The sequence below is a fragment of the Sus scrofa genome, chromosome 2, assembly GCF_000003025.6.
Source record: "Sus scrofa isolate TJ Tabasco breed Duroc chromosome 2, Sscrofa11.1, whole genome shotgun sequence".
Lineage (NCBI taxonomy): Eukaryota > Metazoa > Chordata > Mammalia > Artiodactyla > Suidae > Sus > Sus scrofa.
This window is the reverse complement of record NC_010444.4, coordinates 12,705,323-12,720,762: the sequence shown is the minus strand read 5'-3', so window position 1 is coordinate 12,720,762 and position 15,440 is coordinate 12,705,323. Positions and strand designations below refer to the sequence as shown.

General features: G+C 37.4%; 1 protein-coding gene across 1 annotated transcript; it reads right to left on the bottom strand.

The window, feature by feature from the left end:
• Positions 12,383-13,321, bottom strand: LOC100519009 (olfactory receptor 5B3-like). Its single transcript, XM_013994315.1, has one exon. It carries the CDS (start codon positions 13,319-13,321, stop codon positions 12,383-12,385), a length of 939 nt encoding a protein of 312 aa, XP_013849769.1.

The following is a 15,440-nucleotide window of genomic DNA, read 5'->3' as shown; positions in this document are numbered from 1 at the left end:
CACTAAAGAATAAGCATTCGTTTCAGTAAATGATGACCATATAAGCTCTGCTTATAGTCTGGTCCTCTTAAAATAATATCAAGTGGAGTTGTGATGGGATTTCATAGACTAATGAACAAGGAGAAAACTATACAGGCATGGAAGTCTCAGGGGAACAGGGCCACTGTGAAGGCAATCACTTCTCCTCATTCCCCTTGATATGGAATAAACAATTAAACTGCACGCAGGGAAATAATTCAATACGTTGAGTACCACATAACATAGAGTTGCAGTCTTGCCATCTTTTCTTCCCTTGTTTTAAAAATGAAGATGTCTTTTAAAAACATCGAGTGGTTTTGTTTAATTAATTTACATTTATTGTGATCTTTGATATTTGAAATATAAATCTAAAAATTAAGTTCGTTTTCTATCTGCCACATTTTATTATGTTTTCCTCTTTTCCATTCTTTTAAGTGTTATAATTAAATATTAGGCTACTAGAAATTTTAAGAAATCGATAAATAATATCCATCTTTTCTTGAGTTTACAAAGAATAGGCAAAAGTGAAACATGTCAGAGAGATGGAGGTTCGATTCTGCCTTAATTCTGATAAGCCAATTTGAAAGTTTCGTTCAGATCTGCACACGGATGGGCTTCTTTCCTCCTCCAGATGGCTCCTGCAGCCAATGCTGATGGTGTTCTACCCAACATCCTGTTGGCCTGCATTATCCCTGTATAGATCAGTGCTTATTACTTAAAAAAAAGGAGTCTGCAACTTTTAGACTGAGAGCTTATTTCAAGAATTAGCTTAGCCTTTGTGTGGACCACTTAATTTATCTGGTGGCAGCCATCATAAAATGTCAGAAAAAGTACTCTGAGTCATGTTTTATACATTATTGGCAATACAATTGAGCTTCAGTTGCTTACAGACATAAGCTATTTGCTAATAAAACCATGTATTGTCTTTTCCTTGTCTCCCTTTCTCACTACCCTATCTGTACTTTCTGCTGTTAATTCTTCTTCTTTTTTTTTTTTTTTTTTTTTTTCTTTTTGCCTTTTCTTGAGCTGCTCCCGTAGCACATGGACGTTCCCAGGCTAGGGGTCAAATCCGAGCTGTAGCAACCAGCCTATGCCAGAGCCACAGCAACGCGGGATCCGAACCGCATCTGCAACCTACACCACAGCTCATGGCAATGCCGGGTCCTTAACCCACTGAGCAAGGCCAGGGATTGAACCCATAACCTCATGGTTCCTAGTAGGGTTCATTAACCACTGTGCCACAACAGGAACTCCCAGAGTCCTTTTTATACATTGAGTTTGTTAATATTTTTGAGGATTTTTGCGTCTATGTTCATGAGAGATATTGGTCTGTAGTTGTCTTTTGCTGCAATGTCCTTGTTTTTTTTATTAATGTATAGTTGATTTACACTGTTTCTTCAATTTCTGTTGTACAGCCAAGTAACCCAATCACACACAGCTCCCTGTGTTGTACAGCAGGACCCCATTTAGTACTAGGTAATGCTGGCCTCATAGAAGGAGTTAGGAAGTATTACCTCTGATTCTAACCTTTGAAAGTGATTGCAGAGAAATGATATAATTTCTTCTTTAAATGTTTGTTAGAAATCACCAATAAACACATCTGGGGCTGATGCTTTCAGTTTTAAAAGGTTATTAAATGCTACTTCAATTTCTTTAATAGATATAGGGCTACTAATTACAATAGATTGTTTATTTCTTCCTGCGTGATTTTGGTAAACTGTGACATTCAGGGAATTGGTCGATTTAATCTAGGTTGTCAAATCTGTGGACACAGAGCTGTTTCTAGTATTCCTTTATGTCCATATAATCAGACGTGATATCTCTTTTTTCATTTCAGTATTAATAATTTGTGTCTTTTTAAAATTAGTTAGCCTGGTTAGAGGTTATATCAGTCTTTTCCAAGAGCCAGCTTTTAGTTTCATTGATTTGCTCTATCAGTTGGTTTCTTATTTTCAATTTCATTGATCTCTACACTAGTTCCTATTAATTTTTTTTCCACTTAATTTGGATTTAATTTGTTCTTCTTTGCCTCATTTCCTAGGATGGAAATTTATATTATGCATTTTAGGTCTTTCTTTCTCAGTGTATACATTCAGTGCTATAAATTTCCTTCTAAAACCCTGTTTTCTCTGAATCACACACAAATTTTAATAAGTTGTGTGTTCACTTTCATTTAGCTCAATAGTTTAAGATTTATCTTGATTTTTCTTTGATTCGTTTTCAAGGGTTTTTTTGTTTGTTTTGTTTGTTTGTTTGTTTTTTGGCTTTTTAGGGCCACACCTGCTGCATATGGAAGTTCCCTGGCTAGGGGTCTAATCAGCACTACAGCTGCCAGCATATGCCACAGCTACAGCCATGTGGGATCTGAGCCACATCTGCAACCTACATCATAGCTCACAGCAATGCCAGATCCTTAATCCAGTGGGCAAGGCCAGGGAATGAACCTGCACCCTCATGGATACTAGTTGGGTTCATTACTGCTGAGTCACAACAGTAAGTTGAAAAATATTCTGTTCTTTAATACCCACATATTTTATTAGTATATGCTTTATTTCCAAGATTAATTTTATTGGAGTATAGTTGATTTTCAATGTTGTATTGGTTTCTGGCATACAGCAAAGTGAATCCGCTGTACATATACATACATCCATTCTTTTTTCTTATTCAGGATTTCACAGAACATTGCGTAGACATTCCTGTGCTGTACTCAATGTTAGTTTTTTATGGTATATATAGTAGAATACATGTGTTAATCCCATCCTTCCAATTTATCCCTCTCCCCCCTCCCAACAATTTCCCCTTTGGTAACCAAAAGTTTGATTCAAAAATCTGTGAGTTTGTTTCTGTTTTATAAATAAGTTCTTTTGTATCATTTTTATTGGTTTCCTTTTCATATTGTATGTTGCCGAACCACTTATTTTTCTTTCATTTATTTCCAGCTCTTACATTATATTAGAACCCATGGAGAATGATCAAAGTACATACTCTTAACGTTCCTTTCAAAAATGCTGTTCAAGGAGGTTCCCATTGTGTCTCAGTGGTAATGAGCCAGACTAGTACCCGTGAGGATGCAGGTTCAGTACCAGTCCTCACTCAGGGAGTTAAGGATCCAGTGTTGCCACAAGCTGTCACCACAAGCTGTGGTAGAGTTTGCAGATGCGGCTTGGATCCCACATCGCTGTGGCTGTGGTGTAGGCCGGCAGCTGCAGCTCCGAATTTACCCCTATCCAGGGAACTTCCATATGCCGCAGGTGCAGCCCTAAAAAGAAAAAAAAAAATTGCTGTTCAAGTTAACCAATGGTTCTGTTGTAAGTTTTTTCATCAGTACAGTTGGAATAATAACATTTTTTCCCATTTAAATTCAGTTGATGAAATAAATTAGGTTATGCTGATTGGTCAGTTTAATGTAAGTTTTACAATAAGTACTCATTAATATTTATACTATAGTACTACTATTTGAGGGCTATTATAACTCCTGGCACTATTATAGCAGACAGTGGTATTTTACTGGTGGAAGTATAAAGTAACCTTAAATGATATAAATGCAAAATGTAATATAATTTGTAAAACTAACAATAAAAATATAAGGCACAATCAAAAACCAAAAATTGAATGAGGGAATGAAAGGAAGAGTAAGAGACACAGAAAGAGAGGATAGAAACTTAGCAGAATTAGAAGAAAAATTGTTCAGGTTTTAAATGCAGCATAATTTTTTGAAGAAGATACTCAGAGAAAATTTACCCAAGAATATTTCATGGACTTGTTTCTCTAGTAATTTTCCTGGATTGTATTGATAAGTGTAATTGTTTAGCAATTTGGATAAATATGACCTTGAGGTCATTACTGCCACTCCTTGAAACCTAGTTTCATGTCTTGTTAAAAACCCGGTTTGGGAGTTCCCATCATGGTGCAGCAGAAATGAATCCACCTGGGAACCATGAGGTTGTGGGTCTGATCCCTGGCCTTGCTCAGTGGGTTAAGGATCCAGCATTGCCTTGAGCTGTGGTGTAGGTCGCAGACGTGGCTCGGATCCTGCATTGCTGTGGCTGTGGCTGTGGCTGTGGCTGGCAGCTGTAGCTCCGATTCAAGCCCTAGCCTGCGCTGGGAACCTCCATATGCTGCAGGTGTGGCCCTAAAAAGACAAAAGACCAAAAAATAAAAATAAAAAATAAAAAACTCAGTTTGTATTATTGTCAGGATACTTATTTTACAAAGCTATGAAGATTAAATTTAAACATATATAGAAACCTCTTTTTTTTCTTCTTCTTCTTTTTAGGCATATAGAAGTTCCCGAGCTAGGGGTTGAACTGGAGCTGCAGCTGCTGGCCTATGTCACAGCCACAGCAATGCCAGATCTGAGCCACATCTGCTACCAGCTTGTGGCAACACCAGATTCCTAACCCACTGAGTGAGGCCAGGGATTGAACCTGCATCCTCATGGATGCTAGCCGGGTTCTTAACCCACTGAGCTACAATGAGAACTCCTAGAAATCTTCTAACACAAAGTCTGATGTAAGAACAATTTTAGGCATTATTTGCCCTCATATTCTCATTTTCCTCTAGCTGTCTCTGCACATATGCCAAACTTTAGAATAATTGACCACTTTGTAATAAAAAGCCGTAGGTGTCCACAATAAAAAGTAGTGCATGTTTACTTCTAACTCTCAGTGCGTAGACTGAATCACTTTAATTTGCTCACATGAACAACACATATTGAATCCCAGTTGTCTACCAGATGATATATTTGTTCCTATTATAACAAAGTAAACAACATGAGTCTTTCCTTACCATGTGAGTAGAGGCAGCAAGAACTACAAATCAGCATTCGAATAGTGACAAATGCTAAAATCAAATACTGATGAGATTATAAAAATCACCTTGAATATTTTCAGGATGTACCAGAAACCCTGGTAACCTTGAAATTACTTCCTTCTGTGCGTTACCATATTGGGCCCAAACACTAAACATGCATCTGATTACACTTACTTTTGAAAATAGTTGATTTCTATATTCCTCTGATACAGAAGGGCTAATGCATTGTACAAAATCTCTTATGGGTACTTTTAAGTGTAAAGGGACACAACTGTATTTTTGATGAAGAAATTCAGAGGTATGGGGATATGGTTAACATTGTACTACAAAAGACCAGTTTCAATCCTAGTTCTGTTGATAACCAGCTGTGTATGATGGTGACATACCTGCTGTAGCCTAATTTTCTTTTTCATTTTTAAAAATTTTTTAAATTTTTTATTTTCTTGGTCTTTTTGTCTTTTTAGGGCCTCACCTGCAGCATATGGAGGTTCCTAGGCTAGAAGTCCAATCAGAGCTGTAGCCACCAACCTACATCAGAGCTTGTGGCAACACCAGATCCTTAACCCACTTAGTGAGGCCAGGGATCGAACCCCCATCCTCATGGATGCTAGTTGGGTTCTTTAACCGCTGAATCATGATTAGAACTCCTTTTTCTTTTTTTTAGATGATTTTTATTTTTTCCATTATACCTGGTTTATAGTGCTCTGTCAATTTTCTACTATACAGAAAAGTGACCCAGTCACACATACATATATGTAGATTCTTTTTCTCACATTATCGTCCATCGTGCTCCATCATAAGTGACTAGATATAGTTCCCTGATTTTCTTTTTCTTTTTCTTTTTACAGTCACACTTGAAGCATGTGGAAGTTCCAGGGCTAAGTGTCAAATTGGAACTGCAGCTGCAGGCCTACACCACAGCCCCAGCAACACCAGATCTGAGTCACATCTATGACCTATGCCACAGCTTGCAGCAATGCTCGATCCTTAACCCCCTGAGCAAGGCCACAGATCAAACCTGCATCCTCACAGAGAAAAAGTTGGCTGCTTAACCCACTGAGCCACAATGAGAACTTCCCATTGCCTGATTTTCTTAATTCACAAGAGGAAAAATCCTCACCATCTACTTCGTAGGTTTCTATCCTGCTCTCATGTGACAGTAGATGTAAAAATTATTTTAAAAGCACAATATATACTAACATTTTAAAATCAGGGAATCTGAGCTATTATTTTCTTTTTTTTTTTTTTTTTTTTTTGCACGTTGTGTGTATCATTTATTTAACCAGTGGTCTCCTGCTGGCCATCGGCTAGTTCTTTTTTTTTTTTTTTTTTTTTTTTATTTTATTATTTTCCCACTGTACAGCAAGGGGGTCAGGTCATCCTTAGATGTATGCATTGCAGTTACAGTTTTTTCCCCCACCCTTTCTTCTGTTGCGACATGAGTATCTAGACATAGTTCTCAATGCTATTCAGCAGGATCTCCTTGTAAATCTATTCTAGGTTGTGTCTGATAAGCCCAAGCTCCCGATCCCTCCCACTCCCTCCCCCTCCCATCAGGCAACCACAAGTCTCTTCTCCAAGTCCATGATTTTCTTTTCTGAGGAGATGTTCATTTGTGCTGGATATTAGATTCCAGTTATAAGTGATATCATATGGTATTTGTCTTTGTCTTTCTGGCTCATTTCACTCAGTATGAGATTCTCTAGTTCCATCCATGTTGCTGCAAATGGCATTATGTCATCCTTTTTTATGGCTGAGTAGTATTCCATTGTGTATATATACCACTTCTTCCAAATCCAATCATCTGTCGATGGACATTTGGATTGTTTCCATGTCCTGGCTATTGTGAATAGGGCTGCAATGAACATGCGGGTGCATGTGTCTCTTTTAAGTAGAGTTTTGTCCGGATAGATGCCCAAGAGTGGGATTGCAGGGTCATATGGAAGTTCTATGTATAGATTTCTAAGGTCTCTCCAAACTGTTCTCCATAGTGGCTGTACCAGTTTACATTCCCACCAACAGTGCAGGAGGGTTCCCTTTTCTCCACAGCCCCTCCAGCACTTGTTATTTGTGGATTTATTAATGATGGCCATTCTGACTGGTGTGAGGTGGTATCTCATGGTAGTTTTGATTTGCATTTCTCTTATAATCAGCGATGTTGAGCATTTTTTCATGTGTTTGTTGGCCATCTGTATATCTTCCTTGGAGAAATGTCTATTCAGGTCTTTTGCCCATTTTTCCATTGATTGATTGGCTTTTTTGCTGTTGAGTTGTATAAGTTGCTTGTATATTCTAGAGATTAAGCCCTTGTCAATTGCATCATTTGAAACTATTTTCTCCCATTCTGTAAGTTGTCTTTTTGTTTTCTTTTTGGTTTCCTTTGCTGTGCAAAAGCTTTTCAGTTTGATGAGGTCCCATGGGTTTATTTTTGCTCTAATTTCTATTGCTTTGGGAGACTGACCTGAGAAAATATTCATGATGTTGATGTCAGAGAGTGTTTTGCCTATGTTTTCTTCTAGGAGTTTGATGGTGTCCTGTCATATATTTAAGTCTTTCAGCCATTTGGAGTTTATTTTTGTGCATGGTGTGAGGGTGTGTTCTAGTTTCATTGCTTTGCATGCAGCTGTCCAGGTTTCCCAGCAATGCTTGCTGAATAGACTTTCCTTTTCCCATTTGATGTTCCTGCCTCCCTTGTCAAAGATTAATTGACCATAGGTGTCAGGGTTTATTTCCGGATTCTCTATTCTGTTCCATTGGTCTGTCTGTCTGTTTTGATACCAGTACCACACTGTTTTGATGACTGTGGCTTTGTAGTATTTCTTGAAGTCTGGGAGAGTTATGCCTCCTGCTTGGTTTTTGTTTCTCAGGATTGCTTTGGCAATTCTGGGTCTTTTGTGGTTCCATATAAATGTTTGGATTGTTTGTTCTAGTTCTGTGAACAATGTCATGGGTAATTTGATAGGGATTGCATTGAATCTGTAGATTGCTTTGGGTAGGATGGCCATTTTCACAATATTGATTTTCCCAATCCAGGAACATGGAATATCTTTCCATTTCTTTACATCTTCTTTGATTTCTTTGATTAAAGTTTTATAGTTCTCGGCATATAGGTCGTTTACCTCTTTGGTCAGGTGTATTCCGAGGTATTTGATTTTGTGAGGTGCAATTTTAAAAGGTATCCTATTTTTGTATTTCTTTTCTAATGTTTCATTGCTGGTATACAGAAATGCAACTGACTTCTGAATGTTAATCTTATATCCTGCCACTTTGCTGAATTTATTAATCAGTTCAAGGAGTTTTGGGGTTGAGTCCTTAGGGTTTTTTAGGTATAGTATCATATCATCTGCATACAGTGACAGTTTGATCTCTTCTCTTCCTCTATGGATGCCTTTTATTTCTTTCGTTTGTCTAATTGCTGTGGCTAAGACTTCCAAAACGATGTTGAAGAGCAGTGGTGAGAGTGGGCATCCCTGTCTTGTTCCAGATTTGAGTGAGAAGGCTTTCAGTTTTTCCCCATTGAGGATTATATTTGCTGTGGGTTTATCATAAATGGCTTTGATTATATTCAGGAATGTTCCCTCTATACCCACTTTGGCGAGGGTCTTGATCATGAATGGATGTTGAACTTTGTCAAATGCTTTTTCTGCGTCTATTGAGATGATCATATGATTTTTGACCTTTTTTTTGTTAATGTGGTGTATGATGCTGATTGATTTGCGTATGTTGAACCATCCTTGTGAACCTGGGATGAACCCAACCTGGTCATGGTGTATAATTTTTTTGATATGTTGTTGGATTCGGTTGGCTAAGATTTTGTTGAGAATTTTTGCATCTATATTCATCAATGATATTGGCCGATAGTTTTCTTTTTTGGTGGTATCTCTGTCTGGTTTTGGAATGAGGGTGATGGTGGCCTCATAGAATGTCTTTGGGAGTATTCCTTCTTCTTCAACCTTTTGAAAGAGTTTAAGGAGGATGGGCACCAATTCCTCTTTATATGTTTGATAAAATTCACCTGTGAAGCCATCTGGTCCTGGACTTTTATTTGTAGGGAGTGATTTTATGACCTCTTCAATTTCATTTCTAGTGATCGGTCTGTTAAGTTGGTCTGTTTCTGCTTGATTCAGATTTGGCAAGCTGTAAGATTCTAGAAAATTGTCCATTTCTTCCAGATTGTCAAACTTGTTGCCATACAGTTGTTCATAGTATTCTCTTATGGTTTTTTGTATTTCTGCTGTATCCATTGTGATTTCTCCTTTTTCATTTATAATTTTGGTTATTTGGGTTCTTTCTCTCCTCTTTTTAGTGAGTCTGGCCAGGGGTTTGTCAATTTTGTTCACCTTTTCAAAGAACCAGCTCTTGATTTTATTAATTTTCTCTATTGTTTTTTGAGTCTCTATTTTATTGATTTCTTCTTTGATCTTTATAATTTCCTTCCTTCTGCTGACTTTAGGACTTTTTTGTTCTTCTTTTTCTAATTCGTTTAGGTGGAGGGTTAAGTTGTCAATTTGGGATCTTTCTTCTATTTTGAGAAAGGCCTGGATTGCTATAAATTTCCCTCTGAGCACTGCTTTCGCAGCATCCCATAGATTTTGAGAGGTTGTGTCTTCATTATCATTTGTTTCAAGGTAGTTTTTAATTTCCTTCTTGATTTCCTCATTGACCCATTGGTTTTTTAGTATGAGCTATTATTTTCCATTGTCTACCTCTTCTCTTCTTGATTATTGCTCCAGATTTTCTATCAGGTACAGTTTATAATTTCTGTCTCTATAAATAGTCTCTATTTTTGAGATTTTATTCCTCTGATTTCCTTTATTACTTTTTCAAATATTTCATTTATCTCTTTGAATATATGTAAGATATTGGTTCTAAAATTTCTGAAAAACATAGAATACTGATGAATGAATTTTTTTAAATGGTTATAAAGATACACATATTCATGAATTAGGAGACTTAAAGTTGACTGCTTTGCAGATTATATTTTATCAAAAGTGAAACCCAAATAAGGCTTTTTAGGGTAAATCTTGACATGGCGATTTTAAATTTTATGGAATTGCAACACTAGTAAGCAGACAAAATAATTATGAAAAAGAAGGATGAAGTAGGAGCCTAAAATTATCCTCACTTCATGACTTCATGACATAGTATACAAGACAGTGTGGCCTTAGGGGAAAGATAGACCCATTAATCAATGGAACAGATTATATGATACAGAAATGACCCACAGGTATAAAATCAATTGTTTTTTTTGTGAAAGATGCAAAGGAAAGTCAATGGAGAAGATATATTATTTTCAACAAATTTTGCTGCAATGATTATGAGTTTAAGGCAGAAAAAAGGAACAAAATGTTAAATGTAAACTGAAGTCACATGTTTTCCCATAAATCTTTATGCAAATTTTTAAAGTTTTATTGCGATTAAGAATTGACAAGCTGAAAGCAATCAGATGTACTTCAAAGAGTGAATGATTAAACACACTGTAGTATATCATTATATTAGAAGAATGTTCAATGATAAAATGAACACTATTGATTCATGAAATAATATGGATGAATCTAAAGTGTATTGTAAAGTGACAGACGCACAACCTAAAGGCTCTATATTATGTGATCCCATTGGTATAACATAAGTATGGGAAAGAGCTCTATGATTTCCAAGGGTGGTTGTTTATAAAACAGATGGAAAGGGAAATTTTAAGATAATTCAAGAATTCTTCATGGTGCTAAGCTGATGATCACTTAAACAAATGTTTGTTAAAACCCATAGAACCAGAGTTCCTCTTGTAGTTCGGCGGTAACGGACCTGACTAGTATTCCATGAGGATGCGGGTTCTATCCTTGGCCATGCTCAGTGGGATAAGGAGCCAGCATTGCTATGAGCTGTGCTGCAGATCAAAGATGCGGCTCAGGTTTCCATGGCTATTGCTATGGCTGGGCTCTGGCATAGGCCAGCAGCTGTAGTTCCAATTCGACCCCTAGCCTGGGAACGTTCATATGCCATCGATATGGCCCTAAAAAGAGAAAAACAAACAAACAAAAAACACCGAACTGTACATAGCAAAGAATGAATTTTTTTTTTTTTTTTTTTTTTTTTTTGTCTTTTTAGGGCCGTATCTGCAGCATTTGGAGGTTCCCAGGCTAGGTGTCGAATCGGAGTTGTAACTGCCGACCTATACCACAGCCACAGCAACGGGAGATCCAAGTCACGTCTGCGACCTACACCATAGCTCATGGAAATGCCAGATACTTAACCCACTGAGCAAGGCCAGGGATTGAACCTGCATCCTCATGGATACTAGTCAGATTCGTTTACAATGAGCCATGAGGGGAATTCCAAAGGATGAAACGTAATATATACAAATTAGAAAGAATCACCCAGGAGCACAGGAGAATCTCAGGAGTGAACACAGACTATTAAAAATAAATTAATTGCACTACAGATGACTTAACCTCACTGATGGGAGATAAGGAAAAAATGAGCTGACCTAAGTAATTTTGGAGAATATTGTGTTGATAGGTAACTGCAAGGCTATAAATGAAGAAAAAACCATAAAAATACTGTATTTTGGTTACTAAAGTTGTTTCTCATGGGGAATATAGATGAACACTTTTCTAATTGCTTTATTTGTAAACTGGAATCACACAAATAAATTAAGGAATGGGAGTTGTTGAAAGCCAAGTTTCTCACCGTCAGAGATGGCAGTTACAGATAAGGAAGGGAAAATGGGATGAAATAGATTAGAGTCAGAAACATAAGTGTGCACTCATGTTTAGCTTAATATAGACATAATAGATAGGCAGAGAGAGAATTATAATGATGAATATACAGACTACCCAGATATATACTTGCTAACTCTGGATAAGAGAACCTGGAAGTGAAACTCCAATACCAGCAAGCACATTCAGCATCAAAATCTTGGATTTTTAAATACTATTCTCTTCCTCCATATTTCTTATACTCTGGCTATGTTATCCTTGGAAAATTCTAAAAGGACTCAGTCAAGACAGAAATATTAATTCATTTAAGATGTTTTATTTATCTCTCAATAAAATGTGCTCCCCAAAAGCACATACATTCATTTAATGGTATATCACTTTTCTTCCCAAATTAGGGCTCTTAGAATAGCATTCAACTAAAGAAATAAAAATATTAGACATAAATTCATATTCTAGAATATAATTTAAATATTTTCATCTTTATTAAAACCTAGCAACATTCTATTTAATTCTGTCTAATTGCTCATTCTGACTTAAGTATTCTCTTGAGGCACATGTGCTTTGTATATGGTCTCACTTGTGCCCCTATTTTATATGTATTTTCATTGAGGAAAAAAAGCATGCAGAATATGTCATAAACCAATACCCTTAATAAAGTTTTAGACTGGCAGGCCCAAAAAACATTTTAGCCATTCTTGCTTAGGAATTATATTTCTAGACATTGTGTTTCCTTTTTTCCGAACTAGCAAGTTTTTATTGGTAAGGCTATCACTTCAGGAACTTAATTTTACTGTTGCCTTAATGAAACTAGGTTACTGCATTGTACAATGTTGAAATCATAATCCTAAAGACAATTTTGCCTCCAAAACTACCTTCATAAAGGCACTCTTGACCTCCTTGTTCCTCAAACTGTAGACCACAGGGTTCAGCATGGGGATGATCATAGCATAGAACACAGAGGCAATTTTGTCTGTGTCCATGGAATGACTGGAGCTGGGCTGTAAGTACATGAAGATAATCGTTCCATAGAAGATGGAGACAGCAGTGAAATGGGAGGCACAGGTGGATAAAGCCTTCTGGTATCCTGCAGAAGAGGGCATCTTCAGGATGGTGATAAATATGAGCAGGTAGGAAATCAAGATAATCAGGAGAGCAAAAAAGATGTTGAAGCTCACTACATAAACAAGAACCAGTTCACTCACATGTCTATCAGAGCAAGAGAGAACCATGACTGCTGGAACATCACAGAAAAAGTGATGGACCATGTTGGACCTACAGAAAGAGAGAGTGAAAGTGTCTCCAATATGGATGGAGGCATTAAGGAAACCACAGACATAGGAGCCTGTGGCCAGACAGACACACACACCCGTTGTCATGGTGGTGGTATAGTGTAAGGGTTTGCACACTGCCACATAGCGGTCATAGGCCATTGAGGCCAAAAGGTAATTTTCTACAGTGGCAAAGGCTGCAAAAAAGAACATCTGAGCAGCACATGCACTGTAGGAAATGACCTTGTCTCCTGGAATGAACCCAGCCATGACTATGGGAGTGACAGCTGAAGAGTAACAAATATCCACCAGAGACAAGTTGCTGAGGAAAAAGTACATGGGGGTGTGGAGATGAGAGTCCAGTAGAATCAACATAATAATCCCCAAATTCCCAATCAGAGTGATGAGGTAGACGAGAATGAAGGTTGTAAAGAGGGGAACCTGCAGTTCTGGGTCATCAGTTAGTCCTAGGAGAATGAACTGTGTCACCTCTGTGCTATTCTTCATCAAGGTAGAGAATCACAAAGTGCTCTGGGGCAATGAGAAGACAGAATCAGTGATAAACAAAGAAACCTGAAAAGTGTACATACAATATGTATTATTTCATTCTAGTGATGCCTTGTAGTTTTAGATTCTCCAGATAAAAGTATCCTTGTCAACAGAACTTGGTGCATTAATTATATAGAAATTTATGTACTAATCAGGGATGTTGAGCATTTTTTCATGTGCTTATTGGCCATCTGTATATCTTCCATGGAGAAATGTCTATTCAGGTCTTTTGCCCATTTTTCCATTGGGTTGTTGGCTTTTTTGCTGTTGAGTTGTCTAAGTTGCTTGTATATTTTAGAGATTAATCCCTTGTCAGTTGCATCATTTGAAACTACTTTCTCCCACTCTGTAAGTTGTCTTTTTTTTTTTTCTTTTTGGTTTCCTTTGCTGTGCAAAATCTTGTCAGTTTGATTAGGTCCCATTGGTTTATTTTTGTTTTTATTTCTATTGCTTTGGGAGACTGACCTAAGAAAACATTTGTAAGGTTGATGTCAGAGAGTGTTTTGCCTCTGTTCTCTTCCAGGAGTTTGATGGTATCTTGTCTTATATTTAAGTCTTTCAGGCATTTAGAACTCAACATCCCTGATTATTAGAGAAATTCAAATCAAAACTATCATGAGATACCACCTCACACCAGTCAGAATGGCCATCCTTAGTAAGTCCACAAATAACAAATGCTGGAGGGGGTGTGGAGAAAAGGGAACTCTCCTGCACTGTTGGTGGGAATGTAAGCTGGTACAACTACTATGGAGAATAGTATAGAGGTACCTTAGAAATCTATACATAGAACTACCATATGACCCAGCAACCCCACTCTTGGACATATATCTGGACAAAACTTTCCTTGAAAAAGACACATGCACCTGCACTATTCACAATAGCCAAGATATGGAAACAACTTAAACGTCCATTGACAGATAATTGGATTAGGAAGATGTGATATATACATACACACACACGCACACACACACACACATGCACTCAATGGAATACTACTTAGTCATAAAAAAAGAACAAAATAATGCCGTTTGTAGTAACACAGATGGAACTAGAGACTCTCTTACTGAGTGAAGTAAGTCAGAAAGAGAAAGATAAATACCATATGATATCACTTATATCTGGACTCTAATATACAGCACAAATGAACCTTTCCATAGAAAAGATAGTCATGGACTTGGAGAATAGACTTGTGGTTGACAAGGGGGAGGGGGAGGGAGTAGGATGGATTGGGAGCCTGGGGTTAATAGATGCAAACTATTGCTTTTGGAATGGATTAGCAATGAGATCCTGCTCTGTAACACTGAAAACTATGTCTAGTCACTATGATGGAGCATGATAATGGGAGAAAAAAGAATGTATACATGTATGTGTAACTGGATCACCATGCTGTACAGTAGAAAAAAAATTGTATTAGGGAAATAACAATTAAAAATTTTTTTTAGAATAAGAAATTTACGTACTGTTGCATCTGAAGGATCTTTGTGGATCATCTCCCTGATTTTCAAAGTGTATAACTTTGTAAACAGGAAATTAACTTGACAAGTAGCTTGTCCAAAATAAATTTATCTATACATTCCTTTTTCCCAAGCCTAGTAAAAGCATATACTTGCATGTTACTGCTCGTCAGGAATTTCTGTAGACTCTTTAAATGTAAACACACAATATCCTTTCAAGAACATCATGAGTTTGATTTGATATTAGGTTCCTTTAAACTATGATGCATGAGAAGTTGGATAATTTTTCCCCCACATTTAAATGAGTATTAATTGTCAAGCCAGTCTTTGAGTCTACATTAAATGGCTCCCAGACAGTGGTCTTAGTTATATTAAAATAAAACTAAGGAGTTCCCGTCGTGGCGCAGTGGTTAACGAATTTGACTAGGAACCATGAGGTTACGGGTTCGATCCCTGGCCTTGCTCAGTGGGTTAACGATCCAGCGTTGCTGTGACCTGTGGTGTAGGTTGCAGATGCGGCTCGGATCCTGCGTTGCTGTGGCTCTGGCGTAGGCTGGCAGCTGCAGTTCCGATCAGATCCCTAGCCTGGGAATCTCATATGCCGCGGGAGCAGCCCAAGAAAT